This window comes from Ictidomys tridecemlineatus, chromosome 1, assembly GCF_052094955.1.
Source record: "Ictidomys tridecemlineatus isolate mIctTri1 chromosome 1, mIctTri1.hap1, whole genome shotgun sequence".
NCBI classification, from domain to species: Eukaryota; Metazoa; Chordata; class Mammalia; order Rodentia; family Sciuridae; genus Ictidomys; species Ictidomys tridecemlineatus.
In genome coordinates this window covers 118,801,622-118,829,237 of record NC_135477.1, presented here as the reverse complement: position 1 = coordinate 118,829,237, position 27,616 = coordinate 118,801,622, and the positions used below count along the sequence as shown (strand labels likewise).

Sequence of the window (27,616 nt, the reverse complement as noted above, 5' to 3'; positions counted from 1 at the left end):
ATGTCATATGTTGCAATGGACTGGCCTTGAATTTCTGGGCACTAGCATTATCCTGCCTTAGAATTCTGAGTATCCACTATGCTCAGCCACAAGATATATTTTTCGGTACTGGGGATTGAACCCAGGGGCGTTTTACCACTGAATTACATCACTAGCCTCTTTTTAATTTAATTTAATTAATTAATTTATTTATTTTAAACAGGATTTCACCAGTTTACTGAGACTGGCCTCCAATTTATGATCATCCTGCTTTAGCCTCCCAAGTTGCTGGAATTACAGGTGTGCACCACCATGCCTGAAGCCATAAGATATTCTTACAGAGCATTTATTGTTTTACTTTCATGAAAGCAATATAATATTTGTGAAAAATTGAGAAAAACACCAAGAAAGTTAAAATCACCATAAACTAAGTTTTTGATAATAAAAATAATTGCCACATTAAATGAAAAGCAAATATCTAAATTTAAAAATGCAGTATGAAGGGCTGGGGATGTGGCTCAAGCGGAAGGGTACTCGCCTGGCATGCACGGGGTGCTGGGTTCAATCCTCAGCACCACATAAAAAAATAAATAAAATAAAGATGTTGTGTCCACCGAAAAATAAAAATATTTTAAAAAATCTCTCTTAAAAAATGCAGTATGAATTCAACTATATTTTTTCTAAAATTAAAAAAAAAAAAAAAGATTGAAGGAAGACCTAGTCACTGACCTAACCAACTCCATTTTGTCCTTTTCTAACTCCATTTGCCTTTTATACTTTTTTCCTTCTGAGGCCCTTTCTTCTACAGTTACACCTTGGATTCCAGGAATTATAGTCTTGTTGATAAGCACCTATAAAACGAGGAATAGAAACCATCCCCAAGCTACAGCAAGCCTCCCAGAAACAGATCACCCTAAAATGAGTCTGCACCCCTGAGGAGCAATCATCCCAGGATGCAAATCAAATCACCCCATCAAACATTGATGAGAAAGATCAATCAGACCAGGAATAACCAAGAACCAATTATACCATCAATATAAATGCCTCAGGCATTCAAGCCCCCCAAACTTGCCTTTCTTCTCTTTTTCTATAAAACCTCAGGTGCAGCCACACAGCTTAAAAACTCTTTTCTTGCCTTTCATCTCTGCTGTTTTTTTGATTACCAGTCACACTGGGAAAGGTTGCAAAGCATGGTCTGTTGGAATCACCTGGGATGGAGCCTTCACCAAGGACTTCAGAAATAAGATTAGATCATATATCAAAATATAAACAGTAGTTCCTAATAGGTTGTGAAACTACAGGGTCTAGTTTTTTTTTTTTTTCCCCTTTCTTCATAATATTGTTAAAATGATTTCTACCCTTTGTGAGTCTGGGGTTGTGGCTTAGTGGTGTTTGCCTAGCATGTATAAGGTACTGGGTTGGTTCAATCCTCAGCACCACATAAAGAAATAAAGTTAAAAAAGAAAAGACTTACACATTTTGTATAATAGGCAGGTATTACTTTAGAATAAGAAATATAAAATATCAAATGCTTCCAATCTAAGAAAACAATCCAGATGTAAATCACAAAAAACAAGAGACAATGTAGCTTGGGTTGGAGTCCCAAACCTGATCCAATAACACCAAGACAAAATTAATTGCTAAGTCAATATATTAATAAAAATATGTAAAAGAAAAAAAGGACTAATTATAAATACCTTATTTTCAGGGCCATGGTGTAGAATTCCATAAAAAAATCAGAAGTGAATGTAAACTGAATATAGGCTTCTAAATATTTTATTTTTTTAGATAGGGTGGTCAGAAGGCCTTATAAAATAGTAATAGAAAAATTCAGGTGTTCTCTGTCTTCCAGGAACTTTCAATCTATATAAGAGATAAGCAAGCTATTTCTCTTGCTATACAGCTACAACAATAAAAACTAAAATAATAGTCCAAAAGTGTGCTAAAGGAACAAAGAATAAAAACAATATGGTGAGGACTCAGAAAGACTTTATAGAGGCAGCAGCTCCTAAAATGGACAGACTGGAAGGATGGGCAAGGTCTCTTCCTCTTCGTGGGATTTCAGTGGATGACAACATTAAAATCAAATGGTAAAGCAATGGAAGCCCAAAAGTACTAGGAAAGTGGAGAATCACCAAATTAGGGCTGCTGCTGTAAATATCCTTTTTGCCACACCCAATTTTCCCTCCCCTGACTCTTTGCACACCAAGGATACTTCTTATCTATAATTTGTCTCAAGTAGAACAGGTGTGAGCTCTCATGCAGGTCTCTGTATAGATATATCTCCCACTGAAAATTAATAACTCTGCATATGGATTTTTGATTTAGTCTCCAGAGGGTTTGGTTAGTGAGTCTGTCCCCTAGAGCCTTATTACTTCCACACAGACAGACAGACAGACAGACACACACACACACACACACAAAGGAGTTTCTGCTCTTGCAAAATTGAGAGAAGTCACACCTAAACAACCAGCAGTAGAAAGTCACTGCTAAAAACTTAGGAAGAGCTGGGCATGGTGTTGCACACTTATAATCCTAGCATCCTGGAAGATTGAGGCAGGAGGATGGTAAATTCCAGGCTAGTCTCAGAAACTTAGTGAGATCCTGTCTCAAAATTTTAAAAAAAGGGCTGGCAATGTAGCTCAGTGATTAAGTGTCCCTGGGTTCAATCCCCAGTACCAATAAATAAATAAATAAATAACCAACCAACCAACCAGGCACATTTTTTATATTTTGGCAGTAAGGGTGGATGGCAGATTTGGGAGGGTTTAAAAATCACCAATCCAGGGGCTGGGATTGTGGCTCAGCGGTAGTTGCCTTGTATGTGTGAGGCACTGGGTTCATGTCTCAGCACCACATAAAAATAAACAAACAAAATAAAGGTTCATCTACAACTTAAAAAACGAAAAACAAAAAACCAATCTGTCAAAAGCAATGGAAAACTGAGAAGCAACAACAGGTGTTATGTCCCCTAGGCCTTGAGGAAGCTAAGCCTACAGGAACCCACCCCAGCTGTTGTTAAGAAAATCACCAAGAGAAAATGTCATGTTTCTTACCTACCATTTGTTTATAGAGGAAAAACAAAATCAACCAGAAAAGGTTAGAATGAGAAGCAAGCAAGTAAAAGCAGTATACTAGGGAATGAGCCCTAGGCAGGTGGGAAGTTAGTGAAGCAAATTCTTATAAACAAATGGATAATTAAGAGGAAAAACCTGACTGTGTAGTAAAAAGAGAGAATGTAAGACAAAATGACCAATGTATAGTATGATCATTGGTGTACATACTGTATAGCCCTGAAGAAGAATGCAGAGATAAATTAAGATAGAGCTTTTAGTGGCTGGGGCTCTACTTCAGTGGTAGAGTGTGTGGTTGGTACAAAGCCCTGGGCTCAATCCCCAGCACCCCAAAAAATAAAAATTAAAAAGACAAGAGTTATTAAAAACCACACATAAAAGCCAAACCTGGGAACACATGCTTGTAATGCTAGCAACTTAGGAGGCTTAGGCAGGAGGACTTCCAAGTTTGAGGCCAACCTCAGCAACTTAGTGAGACCCTGTCTCAAAGTAAAAAAAAAAAAGCTGGGGATGTTGATCATTAGTAAAGCTCCCCTGGGTTCAGTCTCTAGTACAAACAACAACAACAAAAAAACATATTTTTTTTTAAATGCACTTTGTCAGACGTGGTAGCACACCCTATACTCCCAGCTACTCAAAAGACTGAATCAGGGGGATCCCTTGAGCCTAGTAGATCAGAGACTAGCTTGGGCAATACAGTGAGAATCTATCTCAAAAATAATTAAGAAAAAAAATTAGAGTTAAGATACATGTGCTTAGAGGAAGTGACAATTGAATAGTATACATTCTTATCATCAAATAAGTACAATCATTTTTATTTAAAGTTCTATAAGCCATAAAAAACAGCATAAGATGTCATGATATCAAATGTTTTTGTGTGTATGTGTATATGGGGGGGGGGGGCTGGGGAATTAAACCCCAGGCCTTGTATAGCACTCATATTTTTATTTAACTTTTGAAATGGTAAAAAAAAAAAAGGACACTTAAAGATAACCATTTTAAAAGCCACAAACTCCATTTCGATTAGGTCTGAAATTCTAGGCTTGAACATAGGTAGAAAATAAAGAATGGATTGTACACTAGAAATATGGTATATGATTATAATTACATTACTTAGAAACAAGGTAGACAGGTATTTTGGAGTCTACCTATTCTACACCCTGAGACAAAGTGAAAGGTTGATGTAAAAAAATAAGGCAGATACACTTTCATTCCTCTTGGAAAACTTCCAGACAGAAGTAACACAGTACTAGCCTGAACACTGCTACAATTATTGCATTATCTCCAATCAAAGGAAAGGAATATTTTAGAGTCCCCCTTCCTCTGAAATGGAGATGAAAGATTAAGGGATAAAAAATTAAGGCAGATATACTTCCACTTGCTCTTTCAAGTTCTAGATATCTATGTTACACATTCAAAACAAATCGATGCTGCACTTATAGCATCATTTAATTCTACCACACAGCAAGAAAGATTTAATAAAAACTAGTGCTGACACAATTGGTTACTTAGTAGGAATAAAAAAAGTTATCCCCCTTTTCATATGCCAACTAAAACAAGATTCCAGATGGATCAAAGATCCAAAGATAAAAATAAATGAAATTATTAGGAAATTTGAAGAAGAGTTCTAAAACGGGCATTTTGGTGCATGCCTATAATCCCAGCTACTTCGAAGACTGAGGCAGAGGGATTTTTAAGGCCAAGGCCAATCTGGGCAACTTTGTGAAGCACTGTCTCAATATAATAAAATGTAAAAAGGGCCAGGAATATAGCTCAGTGGTAGAGCACCTGCTTAGCATGCAAGAGGCCCTGGATTCAATCCCCAGCACCACACACACAAAGAATATAAAAATTTAACATGGAGAAGTCCTTTCCAAGCATATTGTTCTGATGAATAAGAACTATATTTTCACCAGAACAATGGGATCCTCAGTACACTCCATGTATGTATAATATGTCAAACTACACTCAAAAAGAACAAATAAAAAAAAATCTAGCATAAGAAAAAGACTTTTGTATGAAAAGAAACCGATAAAGTCAAAAGACAACTGAGACAAAATAAGTATAACACTCTATAGACAGGTAATTTAATCCATGCCAGAACTGATAAAGTGATAGGACAATCTACATTTTCTCAAATGGGCAAAAGATACATATAAATAGCTTAAAAATAGAAAAAAAAAGAAACATAAAAGGTTAATACTCAGAGGAAAAAAAAACAGTAGTCATGAAAATGCTAGATACTATTTTCATTTATCAGACTGGCAAAAATGAAAAAGACTGATGATACCGGTGAAGGAAACAGTATATACACTTGCTGTTGGTGAGGCTGAAATGTTATTATGCTTAGGAAAATAACCTGTAATACAAGGCTGGAGGCACAGCTCAATGGTAGAGTACTTACCCAACATGAAGAAGGCCCTGGTTTAATCCCTAACAATGTGCATGAGCATGCATGTGCACGTGCACAGACACACACAACAGGAAAAGAAAAAAGACATTTTTGGCCAGGCACAATAGTACACACCTGTAATATCAGTGTTTCAGGTGGCAGAGGCAGGAGGATCACAAGTTCAATTCTAGCCTCAGCAACTTAGTGAGAGCTCATCTCAAAATTTTAAAAAAATTAAAAAAAAAAAAAAAAAGAACTGGGGACATAGCTCAGTGGTAGAATAGAGCACCTGGGTTCAAAACCTAGTACTACAAAAGGAAAACAAAACAAAAGAGGCAAAACAACATCAAAACACATAATTCAACCTAACAGTCCCAATTGTGGATGTCCAAAATACAAAAGGAAACCTAGATCACTTAAAGCTATATGTACAAGTATATTAATAGTACTATTGTTTTTAGTGCCCTCAAAAAACTTAAATAACTTGAATATTTGCCAAAAGGAAGAATGAGTAAGTTATGGTACATCCTTTCTATGGAATATAAAGGACTTATCAAAAATGTTTTTGGCATTGCTCAGTATATAGAGTACTTTCCTCTCACTTGAGAGGCCCTGGATTCCTGAGGTGGGGGTGGGTAGGTGGACTTGGGGGTGATGGTTAAAGTATGTCACTATAAATGCCTATGGTATAATGTTAAATTAAGAAGGAAAAATAAGGGCTGGGGGTGCTGGGGTTGTGGCTCAGCAGTAGAGCACTCACCTAGCGCATTCAAGGCCCTGGGTTCAATCCTCAGCACTACATAAAAAAATAAAGGTATTAACAACTACAACTAAAAAATAAATATTAAAAAAAAAAAAAAAAACAAGGGCTGGGGTTGTGGTTCAGTGGTAGAGCACTTGCCTAGCATGTGTGAGGCACTGGGTTTGATTCTCAGCACAACATATAAATAAGTAAATAAAATAAAGGTCCATCAACAACTAAAAAAAAATTAAAATGAAAGGAAAAACAAAAAGCAGCCTGCAGATATGGTACAGGAAGATATCATTTAAAAGAAAAAAAAGCAATATTTTGTATACAGATGTCTTCATATTTTGTATAAGTATTAATAAAGACTAGTAAAGATATCTTACCCTTTTTAGCAAAGGAGGGCATATAGAGATGGCGACTGATGAATTTTCATGTGAATAACCATTTAACACTATGCAAATAGCAAGTTTTGTTTTTATATCAACAAAAAGGAAAATTCAGGGGCTGGGGTTGTGGCTCAGCAGAAGAGCACTCACCTAGTGAGGCCCTAGGTTCGATCCTCAGCACCACATAAAAATAAATAAATAAAATAAAGGTATTGTGTCCAACTACAACTAAAAAAAAATTTAAATCCATTTTTTTTTGGGGGGGAGAGGGGGATTGTTGTCTGTTTTAGCTATTGTACCTACACACGTGAAGATCCCAAAGTCTACACGACTTACCTCAATCAATAAATGACTTAGAAACACAAACTGGACAACTGGTTTAGAGAAGAACCAGGGATAAATGCATAAAAATCCATGAAACTTATTTCTGCAACAGGACTTTTCTCTTTTTAAACATAAAAGGCCTAATTTAAATAACAAAGCTGTTATTCTACTGGGTAGGGGGTGTTTTTCTATTTTTGGCTAAAAATCTTAATAGTTATTTGTCAGGAAAGATTTAATGGGTAAGAGGGCCACCTATAAGAACATTACCAACAAAATACCCAACCAACAGCATCCTGAATTAACTTTTTTCACATCACATTTTAAGGTAGCCCATGGGTTTGGTATTGTTTCCCAATAAAGGTTTCTTTAAATATATCAGTATTTTGAATGACTTTAGAATCAAAAAGTATTTAGAAGAAGATATTAATGGAGATTAAAATTGAAAAGTGTGTTTTTTAATCATTTCAATCCAACCCTCAATTACTCATCCTTAACAGGGGGCGCCCTGCCTAGTATTACTCAAAACCAAGCTTGCCTGAAAACATCTTAAACATAACTGAAAGAAAATCTGTCCAATCGTGAGGCAGCTGCTTGCAAACTCCACCCTTGAGTACAGGAAGAACACTTGTGATTGGAAGATAGTTGTGTTTACTACAGAGTGTGGTGCAAATTGGAAAGGTCCACATGCCCAGGGTCCAAAGGAAATTTCAATGAAAAAGGAAAACAAAACTGCTAGTTCTGATCCTCTATTAGTCACTGTCATTAATAGGACCTCGACATAACAGCAATTCTTGGGTAGCAAGCTGGTTAAAATAAAATTAAAAGGCTCTGAGTTTTGTTATGGCTGTTTTCTCATTAACACCCCTTGGATATATGTACAAGACAAGCACAAATGTATTTGCAAAACTCAAACTTGCCTTTGCTTCTAAATTCATGGCCTCATATAAGAACTCAACAGTTTGTAAGAACACTTTGCTTTTTTTTATACGGATTGATAACCCAGTTCCACGTGCCCAGTGGTAAAATTATTCAGTATTTAGCTTAGATGTGGTCCAGCATCTCAGTGAGCTTCAAACACCTCTGCCCTTAGGGAGCCCAGCAAACAACAAAGTGAATGGGCAGCCATTTCAGGTGCAGAGCTCATTAGCAATTCAACTGATGGAGGAAACAACCATTGGAAGAATTAGAAAATAAAGTCCCAACTGAAAAGAGAGCTGAGGATGCCTCTGGTCAAAGAATGCACATAAGGGTGGAACTCAAGTACTTTTTGCTTACCAGGTTGAATTACTGAATCTAAGAAGCATACCTCTCCCCCATCCCAGTCACCTTCTAAAGAAAGCACAGAAGAATTTATATCCAAATTCCTGTCTTAACCATGGATCCCCCTCTCCCTTATATTCCTGGTATCTTTTTACAAATTCGCCCCACTAAAGCTTCATAAATGCCCTACCAGCCTTTCTTATAGGGCATGGAGAAAAATCAAAGCAAGGGAACTCAAGAAGCAGAATCAAAACCTAAGCAAAACTACCCATAAAGCTTGTGTATCATAATAAAAGACAGTTTAACACTGTTGATCAATAGAAAAACATCAGAAACATTACTCCCACTCTCACAAAATGAGTTCCCGTTTAGAGCGAAGAAAAGGTTTGCAGAAGGAAATTCATCAACATTTACATTCGGCTTGTTGATCCTTTACATTCCAAAAAGTCCCCCGCCCCCATTTTTCTTAGCCTTATCTCACCAGAGAAGGCTAGAGCTACGCTATCAGAATGAGGAACTATAGAGGTTGACTAAAACTCAAAGACAGTATTTTGCCGCCACATTAACAAAACTAACACATTATGGTCCCCAATGCTGGCAAAGTTTTTTGCTGAACAACTTTAATCACAAAATACATGAAGGCAAGCGTGCAAAAGCAGCCAAGCCCCGACAAAGTTTCAAAACAAAACCTCTCTCAAGGTTGGGGGAACAGGCAAGCTGGGAGCAAAAAAGCACCACCCTGCAGCCCCATTCGACTAAGTCAGATCTCAAACTTATCAAAAAGCCACAACAGCAGCTCCTGTCACCCAGAAGCGCAAAGATAGGGGAGCTCTAAACAGTCCTGAGAGCTGGTCTTTCTGAAGAGCGCCAGGCCCAACACGGCTCAGACGAGGAAGTAACTGCCAGATAAAAAAGCCCCAAGCAGCTCAAACTGCCTTCCTACAACTGCCCACTTTCTCGCCCCACTAGAGACTCCGGGAGGAAGGGAACAGGGCGCAGGTCTCCCGGGAGAACCTGGGGATTACAGGTCCGCGTTTTCTAGGGGAAAGCGGCAGCACCGGCCGAACTCTGCGGGGGCCCGGCACCAAGGTTCGAGAGCCTGCTCCGAAGGCGTGTTGCGGGGGGGGGGGGGGGGGGACGCCCAGCAAAGGGTCGCTCAGGAGGCGGGGCCTGCCGGCTAAAAGCAGCAGCTCCTGGCACCCAGGCCGCCCTCCGGGGGTTAACTGGGGCGCGCACCCCGACGCGGAAGCCATGCAGGCCAGAGCTCGGGGTGCCGAAGTGCCGGCGGGGGGCGCTAAGGAGATCCGGGGGTGCGGAACTGGGTCACCCCCACCACACCGCCCCCTCACAAAGGCCCCCGGGGAGGCCGCCCACAGGCCCTGCAGCCCCGGCCTCGAGTGCACGTCTCGACCGCCACTCACCGCTAGGTCCTGGGGCACCGCCCCGCTCATGGCCCGCACCGTGCCGGCCCGCCAGGCCCGAGTGCGCAGCGCAGGCCCCGGATCTCCGCTCGCCACCGCCGCCGCGGGGGCCGAGGCTGAAGCTGAGGCCGCGGTGTCCGCGAACAGAAGCAGCAGCCGCTTGCCCACCGGGGAGGCCGCCGCGTCCGCCATCGCCAGGGCCGGCCAGACCTGCGCTCCCGCCCGCCGCCTCCCACCACCTTCGCAGCCGAGCGCCCGATCCGCCCGCAAGGCCTCCCTCCGCACCACCCGCGGCCGCCGCTCCCCCCCACCCCCCCCAACAGCCACCACCAACCACCGGCGCTGCGCAGCGCCCCCCGTGGCCGGGAGCGGAGCCGCAACCCGGGGCCCGCACAGCGCCCCCCGCGCTCCGGAGCGGGGCGGCAGCTCCGGGCCCCTCGCAGCGCTCCGCCCCAACCTCCCCGGGGCCTGCAGTGCCCCCTGCGACCGGGAGGGGAATTGCAGGTTCTGCTCTGGGGGTAGTGGACGGGTCCGTCAGTACCCCTTAGCACCATCCCTGGTCCCAGTCTTCCATCAGGGGGTCCCCTATCTGACCATGTCTGAGAAGGTTTTAGCTACCCTCCTCAAATACCAAAGACTTTTAATGGTGTGGGGTGATGAAGGGCAAGGTATCTGGAGGTGAATGTTTTCAGCTAAGAAGTTAGTGTCCCTAATACCCCATTGATTTCCTATCCTCAAAATACAAGCTACCCTCCCTGTCATCTTTTAGGAAATGTTCCCTTCATTGGTCCATAGTACACAATATCTTCCTTCTCATTGGTCAATGACATGATAATGTCCCATTGTATAGTACCAGTACTTCATTGGTTCTTTTCCAGTTAGCCCATATACTATATTCATTGGATGTGATAATGTAATTCTTTGCATTGGTTGAAAACCAATGTGCCTCCAACATCTTGGTATTTTGTTTTGAGCCTATGGCCCTTCTGTCCCTTCCCAGTCTGCCAGTGTTATTAAGTGTAGGCGTTTCTCAACTAAAATTTTTGGGAATTGGAAAGAGACCAGCAGTAAAGGGGTTCTCTTCCCTGATTCTAGCATTTCATCTTACCGTGGAAGTAGTGGGGCTGAGGGCCCTAACTCCTAACTGAATTCATGGTATAGGATATTGATTTCTTCTGATTAGAAAGGGAGGCTGTAGAGAAGGGAAGATGTGGAAATTTTTTACCAATTGGTTTTCACAATGCACTGGGGAACCTCAATTATTTAATATTGGTAAATGTCAGACTAGCATGTTCCATGATCTCATAGATAAAGAGACTTGAGTATATACAATACAAACCAGAAAAAGGGTCTAGTAATAAGGTATGACTATGGCTCTAAAAGTGGCTTATTTCATGAATTTGCCCTACAGACAGGTAAGAGAAGTAGCTGGTTCTTTCTTGAAGTCTTCTGTGCCTATCCCATCTTACCTACTCCATATACCCTTGACCTACTTTTCTTGTAGCAAAGGCTGGGGTGGGGGACAAGAAATATACACGTAAATAAAAATCATCTAGGAAACTCATTCTAGAACTATCCCTATAGAGCACCAAGAAAACATTCTCTCCCCATCCTTGTAACTTCCATCTCCACAGTCAACCTCAGGCCTGAGAATGTTTTTTGGGGGCTGAGACACCACTTAAAGCACATAACATAAATTGTAGTTCATAGGAGGAAAACAAGGGTGAATCCATACAGGACCTTTTTGCTTTGCAGCTTTTCTATCAAAATTAACTAAAACAAAAACAAGACAAAAAGGAAAAAAAAAAGAGGGGCGGGAGGACTGCAGTTGTAGCTCAGTGGTGGAGCGCTTGCCCTAGCATGTGTGAGGCACTGGGTTCGATTCTCAGCACTACATAAAAACAAATAAATAAAGGTATTGTGTTCATCTACAACTAAAAAAAAATTTTTTTTTTAAATTAACTGCTGGGACTGGGGTTGTGGCTCAGCGGTCTAGCTCTCACCTAGCATGTGTTTGATCCTCAGCACTACATAAAAATAAATAAATAAAATAAAGGTACTCTGTTCAACTACAACTAAAAAATAAATCTTAAAAAAAAAAATTAACTGCTGGGATTTTCTCCCATATGGAGCTTTAATTACTGCCCCAATCTCTAAGGCTGGTTTCTCACAGCAATGGAGACAGAAATGTACTTAAGCTCAGGAATGGGAAGGACAAAGGGGAAATTCATTCAACAAATATGTCAGACACATTTCATGTGCCAAGAACTTTCCAAAGTGTTGCAGACACAACAGAATAAAACAAAACCCTCGCCCTCATGGAGTTTACATTCTTTTCTATACAAGTGAGGTTTCAGGAATGAAAAATGATATCACACTTAGCCTCACATTAAATAAACAGTAGAAAAACCCAATTATAGGGCTGGGATGTAGCTCAGTGGGAAAGCATTTGCCTAGCATGTGCAAGGCCCTGGGTTCAGTCCCCAGCATTGCCAAAAACAAACAAATCCAAGTATAAAATTCAAAAGAAAAGGGAGACAGAATCATTTTAGATGTTCAAACTTTAGCTCAACAACAGTTTTGAAGGAAGAAAAAATTAATACTAAGCCACTTTTAATCACATGCCCCGGTCCTAACCCACCTCCAAAGCCCCTCCTTTGTTTCCAGGGAATTTGATAACTCCCATACTTTCTAAGGTGTATTTTCACCTTTGCAAAGGCTCCAGGTAGTCAAGCCAATCCTGTCCTCCTGTGCACTTCATCAGTATTCAATGATGAGTGTCACCAATTTGAAGCAGGAAACTAGGACATAGGCTAAGCAACTTGACTCTTGCTGCCTGGCTAGTCAACACCACCACTGATAAAGAAAGGCTACAGGGCTCTTGCCTGATCTCTAAGCTACTACATTTCACTCACACACATTAGAAGATGGTTAACACAGGGAGAAGAGAAAGGGTAGAACAGAAAAGTCAAAGACTTGAACCACACAGCTTCTTTCAGCAAACACTCCAAATTGAAGTATTAGGGAAAATACCCATCCCCTAGGACAAAAGAGAAGCTTTGCTGCTGGGATAATTTTCCAAAAGCAGTATTTTTAGGATGGAGAAATTGCCCAGGTCTTTGGAATCTGAAATCTGATGACTACATATCCATCCCTCAGTACACAACATGTGAAAGCTCTTAAGAAAGGAAGAGATTCCTGGCTGTCTCCCACCCTGCTTTCTCCCTGCACCCAAAGCCTGTAAACCAATCCAGACCAAGTTTCTAACCATACCATTAAGCACTTCTCAGGGAACTGAAATGTATTAATACCTGACTTCAACCCACTGGAAGTGAGAGTAAAAGCAAGGAAGAGGGGATAGGTATAAGTGCCAGGGACAGAGAACAAAATCAGACTGCTAGAAATAACCAAGGCCTTGACAAAAGTCTGGGCCGTAGGATCTGATCTGCTGTGGTAAAAGGCCTAATCATGTCTTAGAAAAAGGAATTGGAAGCTAGCTAGGTGACCTGCTCCCTGCCTCTTCCTTGCCTTTCTTTGTGGGTAAGGGAAAAAGACACTGTAGTACACAAGATTGCTTGGGAAAATGGATTATTCTAATAAAACTTTATTTTTTCAAACACAGCCACAGAGGCAGAACCTCATGTTTAACACACACAGACTTATGGATTTTTTTTTTTAATATAAAACAAAGTTTACGAAAAATCTTTTTCCACTTTTTGTTTTTGTAATCCCATTAGTACAGGGACTTTGGCAGCAGGTGGGAGTGAAGGGCAGCTGGGCTGCCACTGGGCAGTCACCGGGCACAGGAGGAGAGCACCAGCCTGGGAGTGGCTTCACTCACACACGCAGGAATACTCACCTACTGGCCAGCCACACCACACACACAGCACAGATGCAGACATCAACCCAGCGTCAGCCACAAGCCCTGGAGTTGTGTTCCACTCTGGGTAAGCCCAATATGTGAAAATCCAAATATTCAAAACAGCTAAAGTAGAGGGAAGTTGCTTGCTTTACAAAAGAAGCAATCATGGCTGCTTTGAAATAGTCAGCAGTCCAAATGCATTAAAAAAAAAAAAAAAAAAAAGCATCTGGCTTACACAGAACTGTTGGAACAGACCTATTGTGTAAAGCAAAATGAACCACTTCTTAAAAGGCTTGTTCCAGGGCCACAGGTGCTTAGATTAAGAAGCAAGATGATAGTTCTGACTAGTTGAACTTTCCAGACTTAAAGTAATGGAATTAAAATACAACAACTGTAGACCTTCTCCCCTAAGGATGGTGCCCTAGGTGCTAAGGAAGCCAGGATGGAGCTGAATCACTGCTCTCATTTCTTCAGTTTAGGGCCTGTAGAGACCCTGCTGGCATTGCCAGTGAACTACTGGAAACTGGCACAGCCAATCTGCAGCAGAGAGCCCAGGGATGAGGATGCCCCAGGAGAAAAAGAAGTCGGCACCAGGGAAATTATGGCCTGAAGAGGGAGAGAAGAACCAGGGGAGGGATGAAACCAATGATGGGCAACTCCTGGGCTCACAGTTTCCCTGGATTCTCTAGAGAGCCTCTCTCAGGCCCCTAGAGACCTGGTAGCCCAAGTGGCAATATGTGGTAACTAGCAAGGAGATGGGAGGAGCCCTGGAAGGGTAGAGCCTCTGAGGGCCACAGGCTCAAGAAGACATGGCCACCTCCTCTGAAGTGGAGGCAAGGAGGCCAAAGCCTCTGATTCTGACACGATATATAAAATGTCAGGCTCAATTCCATAAGGAAGAAAAAACAGAATTTGGTCTTCTTCCCTATCATGAGGAATTGGGTCCTAAGACACCCTGGAAATTGAACAGAAAAATGCTCTTCTTGCAATAAACAGAAAGAGCAGGTCCAATTTGGTCATGCAGGGTCTAACCAAAGCTGGACAAAACCTTATAGGCTACTATGGCAGCAGCTTCAGTATGCATGTTCACTGGTGCCAGCCCTAACAAGGTATCTATAGCTCTATAGTCCTCAAATCCACCACTGAGGCCACCGAGACCTGCTGCCCTGGCTCAAGTTGTGGATGAGAAACAAAAAAGGAAATTCAATCCAACAACAACAAACTCCCAGCTGCTTCTCACAGCCTTTGCTTTACACATCCTTAGCCAATCCCTCAGTGAGCCCCAATCTCCTTGTGGTCTCTCAGGGCCAATTAGAAGAAAATAAACATTTCCTGGCAGAAGTAGAAGGTAAGCAAACTATTAAATGCTGATCACCCCTTCTTCTTTCTCAAGCATGTCAGAAAATAGTCTGGGCCTGGTTCTTATAAGAATAGGTCTCCTTACAGACTGCTTCCAAAGGGCAGTGCTAGGGCAAGTTTACCCCTTTCTGCTGGGGACTGAATGCTACTACTCTTGTTGCAAGTCTGCCTCAACAGATGGTGGGGACCAAGATAGGGCCTTGCTATCTTGTCTCTAAACTGGATGGTCAGAAGATGAGAGGAAGAGGTCCACTCAGTGAAAAAGAGACAGAGCCCTTCAGCCCAGTCTCATGTTGCCCACATGTTGCATCTACACAGAGAGCCAGAGAGGCAAGTTGTATATAGCCTAGACAATCTGATGAGAAAAAACAGGCCAGCTAAGAATAAACATGGCAACCCCTGCAGCCCTCAATACTAGATCTAGTGGGGGGGGGGTGGGACTGAGGAAAAGACCATTAGCTGAGGTCACATCACTTAAAAGGCCCTGGTATACCCCCAAAACAGTATCCTTTGCAGAGCCAGTGTTGCTATGGATTACAAGCCTGGTTCCAGAGCTCTTTAGAAAAAAAGGAAAACTTGGAGCCATCCTCTTGGCTCCTTGAATAAGCCCACTGTCCCCTTAAAAACTCAAGATCCTTGGGGTATCATGATGCTCTGTTGTTAAGGAGCAACTGCCTTCCTTCCCTAAGGCTATGCAAACACACTTTTCTCCTCAAGTACACTCCCATGCACGCACACACTCTCACACAATTTCTCTGAGGAGGCTGACTGAACCCCCCACCCTGGCCAAATTCTAAGACACAAGTGCCCTTTGAAGCAAAGGGGCTAGTGAAATTCCCCGAGCTGGGGTCAGCAGACCCCTTCCTTCCCTGCCCATTGCTCTCTCAGCGGCAGGGATACTCACACTCAGGGCCGCCATGGAAAGGGTCTGCTCTGGGGCTGTCCCTCCCGCCACCAGCTCCGTTTATCTTGTCCCGGCCAGTCTCTTGGCATGGTCGAGCTTGCTGGAGCGAGAAGATTTCCGGCTGCCCTGAGTCGGAGCCCTCCACTCACCCCCATTCCCAGGCTGGGCCCTCAGCCTTGGGGCCTCGACACTTGTTAGTAGCCATAAGAGAGTCAGTCTGTGTGGCCCCAGGAAGTAGCCTCTCAGTTTTAGTTCTCCTCAATCAGATTCAAGTCCAGGTCCCCAAAGTCCTGCTGGCACAGTGTCCGCTTGCTCAGTGCCTGCCGCCCCCACCGCACAGCCCCCTCCTCCTCCTCTTCACTTTCACTCAGCACCTGGGAGGAACCCTCAATGGGGCTGCAGGAAGCCGAGAGAGGTGGGGGGCTACAGGCCATGAACCATGGTGGAGAGATGCTGCTGCCTTCCCGGTCTGTTTCTTGGAGACAGAGACCTCCTGAGTAGGGTTTCTGTCAAAAAAAAAAAAAAAAAGACAAAGTTAGAAGATGAAGAAAAAAATACTATTTCCTACAGCAACTTAAGATATATTTCAAAGTGTCCCTTCTCAGTTACACTTGAAGGCAGGAATTTTAGGTTTTAGGGTGAGGTTGATAAGCATCCTGATAAAAAATTTGGAAAATTTACTATACAAACACAAATTTCTCTGAGGAAAGAGAATCTGGTTTCCAATAGATTCAAGGATAGAAGCTCATTTATAAGGTCCATGCAGACAGGAACATCAGTTGACTGTTCTGCTAGTCTGTTCTGCCAGTGCCTAGTCAGAATCAAGTAAGTACGTAGTGGGTTTTCAATAAGTGCTTGCTGTGTGGTTGGATGACTGTTATGAATAAATGAACAAATTCTCAAAGAGACTTGTGACCCAATGATCTAGAAAGAATATGAAAAAAACAGGCAAGTACATACAACAACTGCATTCACATTAGGATGCCAGAAAACACTGATTGAACAGATAAACATCTGTTTAAGCCTCTCACGGGCCCATGTGAAGCAGTGAAAGGCAAGTGTCAAAACCAGTCCAGAGGGCTAGGAGGAATAGGGCACTCACTGGTGATGGGACTTTTGTGATTTATGCACTCTTTATGGGGGGATTGGGGGTACTGAGGATTGAACCCAGGAGTGCTTTACTACTGAGTTACATCCTCAGCTCTTTTTATTTTTTATTTTGAGACATGGTATCACTAAATTCCTGAGGACACACTAAGCTGCTGAGGCTGTCCTTGAACTTATGATCCTCCTACCTCAGCCTCCTGAGTTGCTGGGATCACAGGTATACACCACCACACCTGGCTTGTGGTTTATGTACTCCTAAAGAGGAAGCAAAATGCCTCTGACAGGACAATCTGGGATCCCTTTGGAAGGTGTAACAAGGGTTGCACTCCAGTTTCTCTGTGACCCCTAGGCCTGAGGAATCTCACAAGACTTTCAGGGAGCTGGGTTGTAGCTCAGTGGTAGAAGCACTTGCCTAGCATGTGTGAGGCACTGGGTTTGATTCTCAGCACCACATATAAAGTTCTATTAACAACTAAAAAAAAAAAAAAAAGGACATTCAGTGCTAAAATTGAACAGTCCCATGCAAACCAGGTTGGTGGATCATCTTACCAAAAGCTCAGACAGGCCAGGTATGATGTCACATGCCTGTAATCACAGACTTAATCACAGCCTCTAGGGAGGCAGGGGTAGGAGGATCAGGACAACCTCAGCAACTTAGTAAGGCCCTGTCTCAAAATAAAATAAGGGCTTGGGATGGAGATCAGTGGTAGAGCAATTGCCTTGCATGTATTAGGCCCTAATCTCCAGTACCATTAAAGCTCAGACAGAAAAGAGCTTTCAGGGAAGCTCTAACAAGGGGACGGCTCAAAAGGAGTTATAAACAGAATGTCCCGACCCCCCACACACACACACATTCCTATCCAACCTCTCCCATCATATTGGTCCCACCTGATTCATCTTGTCAAAGTCCAAGGAAGGCCGCAGACGCCGGGGATCCTCCTCGTGGCGCCGCTTGACCCCAGTCTTGCGGGCATCCAGATCACAAGGCTGTGAGCGGCTTCGGGGAAGGTTACGGAGACCTCGAGGTCGCCAGGGCAACTCCGGGGAAGAAGCAGGGGAGCTCCGGGCAGACGGCAAGAAGCGATTTGCCTGTGGGCCCAGGCTGGGTGACAGGGAGAAGCGGCGCTGGGGTGGGCAGGGTGACAGGGACTCAGCATCACTCTCCCAGGAGCCACTTTGAGGGGAGGTGGCACAGGGTCGAGAGGAATCTTGGGTCAGGGCCAGACTGAAAAAAGGGGGACTGTAGGGTCTGTGGGCTGGGGCACATTGAGAAGAGGCACTGGGAGCTTGGAGGAACCTGAGGCTGGAGACCCGCTTGGGGGGGCTCTGGTGAGGCACCTGCGGCCCACCCCCTCCACCAGTGCCCCGATGCTTGATGGGAGTCCACAGCTTGGAGGGGGCGGGCCGCCACACTGGCTGCCAGCGAGACAGGTCCACGGGCACTGAGAGTGAACGGCAGTGCCTCTTGGATGGAGGGGCAGGGGGCACAGGAAGCTTCTCTGGGTCTGGGGGCTCAGGGCTTAGGACTTGGGAGAGAGGTTGCTCCTGTGGGGAGCTTCCCCGACTGGGTGGTCTGAGGTGCAGGCTCAAGCCTGAGGGGTGATAGTTGAAGTTGAGGCTGTCTTGGAACTCAGCACAGGAACAGTGGGGCAGGCCCCTCCAGGAAGCACCTTCTGGAAGGCATTCATAATAAAATATTAATGATAGCTAACACTTTCTGAGAGCTTATCTGACATACAATGTACTGAGAACTTCATGTGGTTTCCCAAAAACCTCTATAAGAGAGGTATTATGATTATCCTCATTTCACATGAGACAAGTTCAATAACTTGCCCTAAATTGCTTAGCAGTCAAATGACTAATGCAGCTAGGCATGGAAGTGCACACCTGTAATCTCAGCAACTCAGAAGGCTGAGACAGGAAGATTGCAAATTCAAAGCCAGTCTCAGCAACTTGGCAAGGCCCTAAGCAAATTACTGAGAAATTGTCTCAAAATAAAAAATAAAAAGGGCTGTGGATGTGGCTTCGTGGTAAAGTACCTCTGGGTTCAATCTCCAGTACCTACTAAATCAATCAATCAATCAATCAAACAGGATTCAAATCCAGGTCTGTGTGATATCAAGTTTTTTTTTCCTTTTTTTTTTTGTATTTAAAACCCACTCTACTATACTGCCTCTATTTTGAGAAACCACCCAGAATCAAAAACATTTCAGGCTGGGTGCAGTGGCACACGCCTGTAATCCCAGCAACTCAGGAGGCTGAGGCAAAAGGATTGGGAATTCAAAGCCAATCTCAGCAGATTAGCAAGGCACTTAGCAACTCAGTAAGACCATAACTCTAAATAAAATATAAAAAAGGGCTGGGGATGCTTCTCAGTGGTTAACATCCCTGGGTTCAATCCCTGGTACTAAAAAAAAAAAAAAAAAAAAACTATTTGAGGGCTCAGAGGTAGAGTGCCTGCCTAGCATGTGCAAGGCCCTAGATTCGATTCCAAGCACTGCAAACAAAACAAAAACCTGTATTTCTTATGCTGCCTTCAACTCACTTTCAAAGATAAAACGTCACATGAGAAACAAACACGTCTGTGTGTGTGCCAGGCTTACCCTCACTCCACTCCATCTAACCCTATTACTAACCACTCCTCCTTGCTCCCTGCCCAGGTTCTGAAAAGCAGGTCTATACTTTCTTTCCTTGGCCTTCTCCCTTCTCATATGTCAACAGGACGAACAGAATTTCAGGGTTGCCAAGAAATAAGAAGTAATTAAGCAGGTGGGAGATAACTTTTATTCCTAAGGCCTGTTTATTGTTTATTCCTAGAGAGGAAAAACAGAATGGGGAAGACCTTTGATGATGGAATCTGTGCTTGGGAAACCAAACTGTTGATGTTCCGTTCTGTCTGGCTACCCAAATACTCTGATTCCCTTCTCTTTGGCCTTCTCTTAAAGCCAAACAGATGGGGCCAAGGGAAGGAAGGGGAAATGGGTTAAAAGGAATGATCCAATCAAAAATCAACTTTGGGGATATAGCACACTGAGAAAGGGCCTACTTCAAGCTCCTCTGTCTAGTTGGCTAGTATATGAAGTCAAACTTGATGACAAAACTTTTAGCTAACTCAATTTAGCCAATAATTCTTCTGTTTGTAACTTCCATGAAAGCAGGGACCACAGGTCTTTAAGGGTACTTATGGCATAATACCTGGCTTTCATCAAGTGTTTAACAGTAGGAAAAGACTGAATGAAGATGCTTTTCCCAATCCACTTTCCTTGCCAACTATCCCAGAAAAGAAAATGAGATGCTGAATAACCCAGCAGCATGGATTAGAGATTTCTGGCTGTCTATTAGTTATGCCTATGAATAGGCCCTAGTTTATAACCTAGGAATTTCCACCTCAGATATATTTTCACATGTGAAAAATGACTTATGAGCCAGGCATAGTGGCGCATGCCTATAATCCCAGATATTTGGGAGGTTGAGGCAGGATGGTTGCAAGTTCAATGCCTGCCTCAGTAATTTAGTGAGAAGCTTGTCTTTATATAAAAAAATAAAAAGGGCCAAGAATGTAGTTCAATAGCAGACTACCCTGGGTTCAATCCCTGTACCACAAAATAAACAATTAAAAATAACCTGTGTACAGGTTTCATATAGTGAACAGAAGATTAGATAACCTAAACTGCCAGTAACAGTAATCAAACCTGTAATCCCAAAATTCAGGAGGCTGAAGCAAGAGGATCACAAGTTTATTTATTATTGATCACAGCCTCAGCAACTTAGCAAGCCTGTAAGGAACTTAGTGAGACCTTGTATCAAAATAAAAAGCAAAAAGGGCTGGGGTTATAGCTCAGTGGTAAAGCATCCCTAGGTTCAATTTCTAGTACTAAAAAACCCCACAAATTTATATACCAAAAAATAAATAAATAATAACCTAACTATACATCAATAGGAGATTAGTTAAATAAACTATGGTATATTTTTTTCAGTATAATAAGATGCTGCTACATAAAACAAGGAAATGCTCAGCATACTGATAGGGAAAGATTTCCTAGTTGTATTTTGGAAGGGGGCACTGGGAAATGAACTTAGGGTTGCTTTATCACTAAGCTATGTCCCCAGTTCTTTTTAACTTTTTATTTATTTTTATTTTTTGCAGTACTGGGAATAGAACCCAGGGGTATTTTACCCAGCCCTCTTTATTTTATTGAGACAGGGTCTCCCTAATTTGGCCAGGCTGGTCTCAAACTTGCAATCCTTTCTCAGTCTCCTGAATCACAGGGATTACACACATATACCACTGCATGTGGCTTCTTTTTTATTTTGAGAGTAGGTCTCACTAAGTTGTTGACAGTCTCTCTAAGTTACTGAGGCCTTATACTTAGAATCCTCTTGCTTCAGAAAACCGATCTTGGCTATATTAAAAAAAAAGGGGGGGGGGCAGGAGTGGTGGTGGCACACACTTGTAATCCTAGCAACTGGTGAAGGTGAAGCAGGAGTTCCAAGCCTGCCTCAGCAACTCAGGAATACCTGGTTTCAAAATAAAAAGAGCTGGGGATATGATTCAGTGGTAAAGCCCCTCTGGCTTTAATCTCCAGTACCAAAAAAAGATTGTAGCATAACATATATGTTTAAAAGTGGGAATAAATAGATGCATTTATATTTGCTTTTAACTGTATAAAGAAATTCCAGTTAAGTATATAAGAAATTAATAATAGGAGTGGCTTTTTTTTCTTTTCCCCTTCAGTACTAGAGATTGAACCCAGGATTTCATGCATGTAAAGGCAAGTGCTTTACCAATGAACCCCAGGTCTAAGAGTTATTTTTAGGGAGGTGGTAGGAGCTGGATGAACAGAAGATAGGAGAAGATGATTTTTTTATGTGTGTGGTGCTGGGGGCTGAACCCAGGAGTGCTCTACCACTGAGCTACAACCTCAGCCTTTTTTATTTTTATTTTTTTTAATTTTAGACAGGATCTCACTACGTTGCTTAAGCCCTCACTAATTTGCTGAGGCTAGCCTCAAACTTGCAATCTTCCTGCCCCAATCTCCCAAATAGCTGATATTATAGGTATGCTCCACCTTGCCTGGTAAAGAATATACTTTTATCAGTATAAACTTTTGGTTGGTATTCAAAATTTTTTGAACTATATAAATGTACTACCTATTTAAAAATTAGATTAGCTAGGTACGATGGTGTATGCCTGAAATCTCAGGGACTCAGGAGTCTGAGGCAGAAAGATTGCAAGTTCCAAGCCAGTCTCAGCAACTTAACAATATCCTGTCTCAAAATAAATAAAAAGGGCCAGGAGCACACACCTTAATCTCAGCAGCTCAAGAGACTAAAGCATAAGGATCACAAACTCAAAGCCAGCCTCAGCAACTTAGTGAGACCCTAGTTCAAAAACTATAAGACTGGGGATATGGCTCAGTGGTAAAGCACCTGGGATTAAAAAAAAAAAAAAAAAAAAAAGATTTAAAAAGTCTCCATAAGCTATAAGCTATATAAGCTAACTAAGTCCCCAAAGGCACAAACAGAAAACTTTTATTCTAAGGCAGTAAAATGGAGACATATGCCAATCTCAGAGTGCCCCTGGCAAGAAAAAAGTTCTAGAGGTAGGCTACTATTATGGTTTAGATATGAGGTGTCTCTCAAAAGCTCATGTGTGAGATACATTTGCAAGAAATTTTAAGAGGTGAAATGATTGGGTTATCAGCCTTAACCTAATCAGTGTGATAACCCACTTGAATGGATTAAGTAGGTAGGGTATGGCTGAAGGAGATAGGTCGCTGGAGGTGTACCTTTGGGGTTTGTATTTTGTTCCAGGTGACTTGGTGAGTGGTATCTCTGCTTCCTGACTGTCGTGTTCTGAATTGCTTTCCACTGTCATACCCTTCTACCCTGATGTTCTGCCTCACCAGAACAATGGAGTGGCCATCTATGTATTGAGACCTCTGAAACTATGAGTACTAAATAAACTTATCCTCTTCTAAAACTGTTCTTGCTAACTAAAATAGCTAGTTAGTCCTAGTCACTAGAAACCAGTGAAAGAAACATGGATAGAGGCATACACAAAACACACACATGATGCCTTACCAGACACAAGCTGGAAAGGGTTCCCACAGTTGGAGATGTCTGCATGATCAGGCAAAGGCTAAGAAAGAAAGAATAGCTATCATGATTTAGGTTCAGGGCACACTGACAAATTTCTAGAAAGCCCTCTTAAATTCTTTCCTGCAATTCATTCGCTATAGGGGTGTTAGAGACAGTAGAACAATCCACATCTTCTAATTTCTCAAACCCTTTTCCACCCAATTTTGATATCCCTTCTCTATCAATGGAAAAATCCCTGCCCCCTTCCTTTTGGGCTGGGTTCTAAGCCATTAGTGGCCTCTTTCAGTACAAGTACAATAATTATACACTACAGGACAAGGGTAAAGTAGTAGCAACAAACAGCCTCAGAAAAAAGGGGGAGGGGCCATGGAGAAGCAGGAAGACTGGTCTTTTACCAGACTGATGCTGAAGCGTGTACATTTCAGCTCATCCAGAGTCTGTTTCTGTAGCTGCTCAGTGATCAAGGTTATCATGATTCTCCCCAGGATTTTACTTGCACACTTTGGAGCAAATGATGGATGTCTTCCCTGTCGTTCTTCCAGACCTCACTCGTGAGCCGTCTTCTGCCACTGCAGCACCATTCTAGCACCATTGGGACTTCCCTCTCCAGTCATGCCTGCTGAGTCTGCCAATTACAGAGGGACCAGCCCCAAGTGATATTAGAGATATATCTGGTCCAGTGATGGAAAATGCATGGCACACATACCACAGCACCGCTATGCCAAGCCTCTGGCAGACATCATTAATTGATCACAGCTCGCTCCTGATAAGCCTCAACATAGCCTCAGAAACATAATGAACGTGGAACTCCAGATATCCAGTAAAATAAACTGGAGTTCTCAAGCAATAGGTTGAAACCTATTTACCATTCCTAACCTGGTTCATGCTCTGCCATTTCTATCTGGAATACCAGAACCACTTAGAAAAGAGCCCAAATGGTTATTTCCATCCTGATTAGCCTAGTATTTTATCTTCCACTCAGAAACTAAAAGAGGTACCTTCTCCTAAACTACAAAATAGAATACAAGGAGGGGCAATGGCTATAAGCATGACTTTCTATTTTAGACCAGAGTAAATAAGATTTTATGTCCTCTCATAGCCTGAACAACTAACTGATATATTATTATTTCATAGATATCTTTGTGTATTCTCCTATAAATGGTTAGGATAATTCCAATTATATTTCAACTACACAGATTAAAAAAAAAACTTCATGACTTTATTCAACTAAGTTGTTAGAATATCTGCAAAAGACCATGAATATAATCAATCAAGATTCTTTCCCATGTTTGAATTCTGATGAGGAAGCTAACTCACTCTTACTAGAGAACAGGCTTCAAACCCACACAATTGCTTAAGGAGCCTTGCTCAAAGGAAAAGGGCAGGATAACCCAGGTTCTTCTGTTTGTTACTAGAGATTTAACCCAGGGGCACTTTACTACTAAACCATATCCCAGCCTTTTTTATTTTGAGATACAATCTCTCTAAGTTGTTGAGGCTGGCCATGAATTTGTGAACCTCCCGTCTCAGCCTCTCAAACCACTGAGATTACAGGAATGTACTACCATGCCCAGCTTAACCTAGTGTCTTGAGGCAGGGAGAACCAGAAATGACCAGCACAGAGATAGCTCACCTGAAAATGTATGTAGCATTAGCTCATGTAACAATCAAGAAATCTGTCTTAATCAAATTAGCTGAGGCAGTTTTGGCAATCACTTCACATTCTTCAGTTTACTCATAAGTAAAATGGATACAATAATCTTAATCTCTCATAGGAATGATATAACATCATATATCAAAATATACAAAAACATACCATCTGACCTATAAAAATCAGGAGCCCACACAGGCTGCTGTTTCTCATTCTTTCTGTTTGTTGTTCTTCAAAGCCTTGGCATGCCAGAAGTGATGGTATCATTAAGATGAAGAAGGCAATAGGGTCTCTCTCTGGTTGGATGCCATCCTCCCTTACCTGCTCACCAAGGAAGGAAGCCTAAGGCAGTACTTCCTTCTGTGACCTTGGGGGCAGATCACACTCTACAAAGGAGGGAATTATCTCTACCCAATTCTCACTTCAGAAGGAGGCCACAAGGAAAAGCAAAGAAATACACTTTTGAGTTCTTTGGAAGAAAGACGCAGAAATCAATCATCATCATAGTTAACTATAATTTTCATGCATAATTATTACTACCACCCTGAACAAAGTTCCTGCTTCCTTCAAGCTCCTTTCAGTTGTTTCTCCCATGTTCTTGTGAGAGAAACTAAAGCTCATATCACTTCTGCTCCTGGTTTCTTAACTCTGCTCTCAAAGATCAACCAGAGAGGAACTTAACTGCAGGCTTTTACCCTAGAGACCCCAGGCCTCAGGCTGACCAGTCAAGAGGAGCACCGAGTAAAGCAAACTCTTTCAAGCTTTTCATGAGGGCTTTGAACAAGCAGCAAACTCCCACCCTCTCTAGGATCAAGTGAAGTGAGTGATTTTGTGTTTTTCTGCATTTTAATTATTGGGATGTGGCCACACACAGCGGTAACTGGAACAATGCAACTACTACCACACAACTGATACTCTCAACCTGAGTTTCCTAAAACAGGCCAGGCTGAAAGGGGGAACGGAAGCCATAAGGAATCAAACCAGGACACAAAAGAAGGCAAACCAGCTCCGCGAGGGGCCTCCTCTTTCTCAAGCAGGCACTGAAAAAAGTGTTAAGAAGCTCTCTCTTGTCGCCTTCCTACCCCTTCCATTTTGTGTATCTAAGAGGTAGAGACAGCCCTGAATGTTCACTAAACTTAAAACTTCTCAGCCTAACTGGCAAGGGGCTCAGCCCTTTACAGACCAGCAGGCCGCTAGGCCCTTCCAGCAACCCCACCAGGCCTAACAGTCTAGGCTCTTCCAACACAAGCCCCCTAAAATAAAGATTAGACCCCCACTCCACTGCTATTGGTCAGTAGTAACCCCTGACACTTTTGCTTCAGGGATGCTTGGGTTGTGTGGAAACCTGAACAACCCAGGATCAAGTAAGGCCAAGGGACAGGAGAGTCACAAATCCCCTGGGGATCTCCCCCCCCCCCCCCAGGTCCAAGCACCTCGCCTCTGGTGGAGAATGAAGGAAAACACGAGGGAGGAAGGGAGGTACAAGAACAGGTAAGTGAGGATCTGACTGCTCTTTTTCCATATGGTTCTTGTGGGGATAGGGGTGACAAGTGGGGAGCACCCCTCCCCCCACCACGATGAAGAAGCAAAAGGCTAGGCCCCCTCCAATCTTCAACCTCTCCCTCTGTTGCCCTGCCTGTCCCCGCGGGGTGGGGCATGGGGCGTACGCTAACCCCCCCTCCCACGGGGGGGAGGCTCTTTCAGAGGTAGGGGCTGTCGCTGGCCTCTTCCCACTCGGGTTCCAACATCTGGCCGCGGGAAGCGAACTCAGGACACTAGGGATGGGGAGGGTCTGGGACTTAAGACTCCGCCAACCCCTCCCCCACCAGGTCCCGTGCTCTCCCCGCGGAGGCGGCCTGCGAGGCCGGGCCGCGCGGACGGCTGGGCTGGGGGAGGGGAGCAAGGGAAGGAGGAGGGACGGCCGAGGTGCCCGCCCCGAGGCCCCAGCGCCACCTGCCCTCCGCCACCTACCGCGGCTCCACCAGCTCCCAGGGCCGCGGCCGGAGCAGCTCTGAGCGCTCGGTTCGCCCCACGGTGCCCTTAAAAGGCGCCGGCGTGAACCAACGGGCCTCTGAGGCGAGTGGGGGAACACTTGCGTTCGCAGAATCCCCCTGAACCTTCTGCGGAGTCCAGAGCCCTGTGTCGTTTCTCTCTTAAAATCTTCCTAGTGTAGCACTGTCGGGAACGAGCCTGAGGCTTTGATTTATTAATGGGGCGGTTTCCTCACTAATAAGTCAACCCCCCTCCAAAATATTACTGAAGGTGGAAGGGTCCAGTTGGAAGCATATCTTGAAACTCGTGGGGGAGGCCATGTCGGACGAAGGTAAACAAAGCCGTCGCTCTCGCCCTCCAGGCCTACATCTAGTCAGCTTCAGTCTCTCACAACCTTCGGGCCGCTTAACAGAATTAGCGACTTGCTTCTCACCTGTTTTCTCGCCCAGACCGATACAGTCACCTTTCTGAAAGAATCCCCCTTCCCCCAGCAAAGGACCGGTCCGTGGCGTGAAGACTGCTGGGAAATGTAGTCCAAGCGCCGATCAGGGCCTGCTCTGAGTCCCTGGAGCCCCTCTTCCAGCAGCCAGATCGGCTCAAACCTTATAAACCAGGAGTTAACAATGGTTGCGGAGATGTGCTCACTTGATTCTGTAATTTACCCTCACCCAAAACACTTTGTAAAGCTGAGGAGGGCCCGTGGCCGTTCACCTCCTCTCCTCCCTTTACGCACCCCCCCCAGCAGGATGAGGTAATGGGGTTGTGATTATGACATCATAGGCGGTTCAGTTGCTTGCGGGGCGGGGGGGGGTGAGAGGGGGGGAAGTACGGTGGTTACAGCTGGACGACTCTCTTTAAGACAGAAAGGGAGGAAACGAGGAAACGAGCAGATGGTGTTGACGGGCGCTATATTTCCTCTTCAGGAAAAGGAAACCACCTTTTTGTTAAGTCTCAGCCACTACCACCACCTCCCACCTCAGCCAAAGTTTGTGTCCTTTTTAAAGAGACTGAATGTAGACGAAAGTAGGTGAGAGATTGGGTTTCTAGCTTTTCTG

At 43.5% G+C, this 27,616-nt stretch overlaps 2 protein-coding genes across 7 annotated transcripts in view; both read right to left on the bottom strand.

Moving 5' to 3' along the window:
- The window catches only part of Kdm3b (lysine demethylase 3B), a 77,837-nt gene extending 67,951 nt beyond the window's left edge, over positions 1-9,886 (bottom strand). For all 3 annotated transcript variants that reach the window (XM_078045836.1, XM_078045842.1, XM_078045838.1), the window contains exon 1: positions 9,585-9,886. In XM_078045836.1, the coding sequence (XP_077901962.1) occupies positions 9,585-9,776 (192 nt within the window). In that variant the 5' untranslated portion in view covers positions 9,777-9,886. The remainder of the gene's footprint in view (positions 1-9,584) is intronic.
- Positions 9,887-13,155: 3,269 nt separating this feature from the next.
- Positions 13,156-27,019, bottom strand: Fam53c (family with sequence similarity 53 member C). Of its 4 annotated transcripts, none has more exons than XM_040272060.2 (5): positions 26,995-27,019; positions 23,314-23,543; positions 22,901-22,958; positions 17,705-18,489; positions 13,156-16,215 (listed from the first exon to the last, which is right to left on the bottom strand). In XM_040272060.2, the coding sequence occupies exons 2-5, from the start codon at positions 23,389-23,391 to the stop codon at positions 15,958-15,960; spliced, it is 1,179 nt and encodes a 392-aa protein (XP_040127994.1). In that variant the 5' UTR covers positions 23,392-23,543; positions 26,995-27,019; the 3' UTR covers positions 13,156-15,957. The 4 variants fall into 4 exon arrangements, with proteins under 4 accessions (XP_040127994.1, XP_040127995.1, XP_005327307.1 ...); XM_040272061.2 differs by lacking the exon at positions 26,995-27,019 and adding an exon at positions 26,541-26,784 and having other exon boundaries at positions 17,705-18,486; XM_005327250.4 differs by lacking the exon at positions 26,995-27,019 and adding an exon at positions 26,541-26,775.
- Positions 27,020-27,616: the final 597 nt, after the last annotated feature.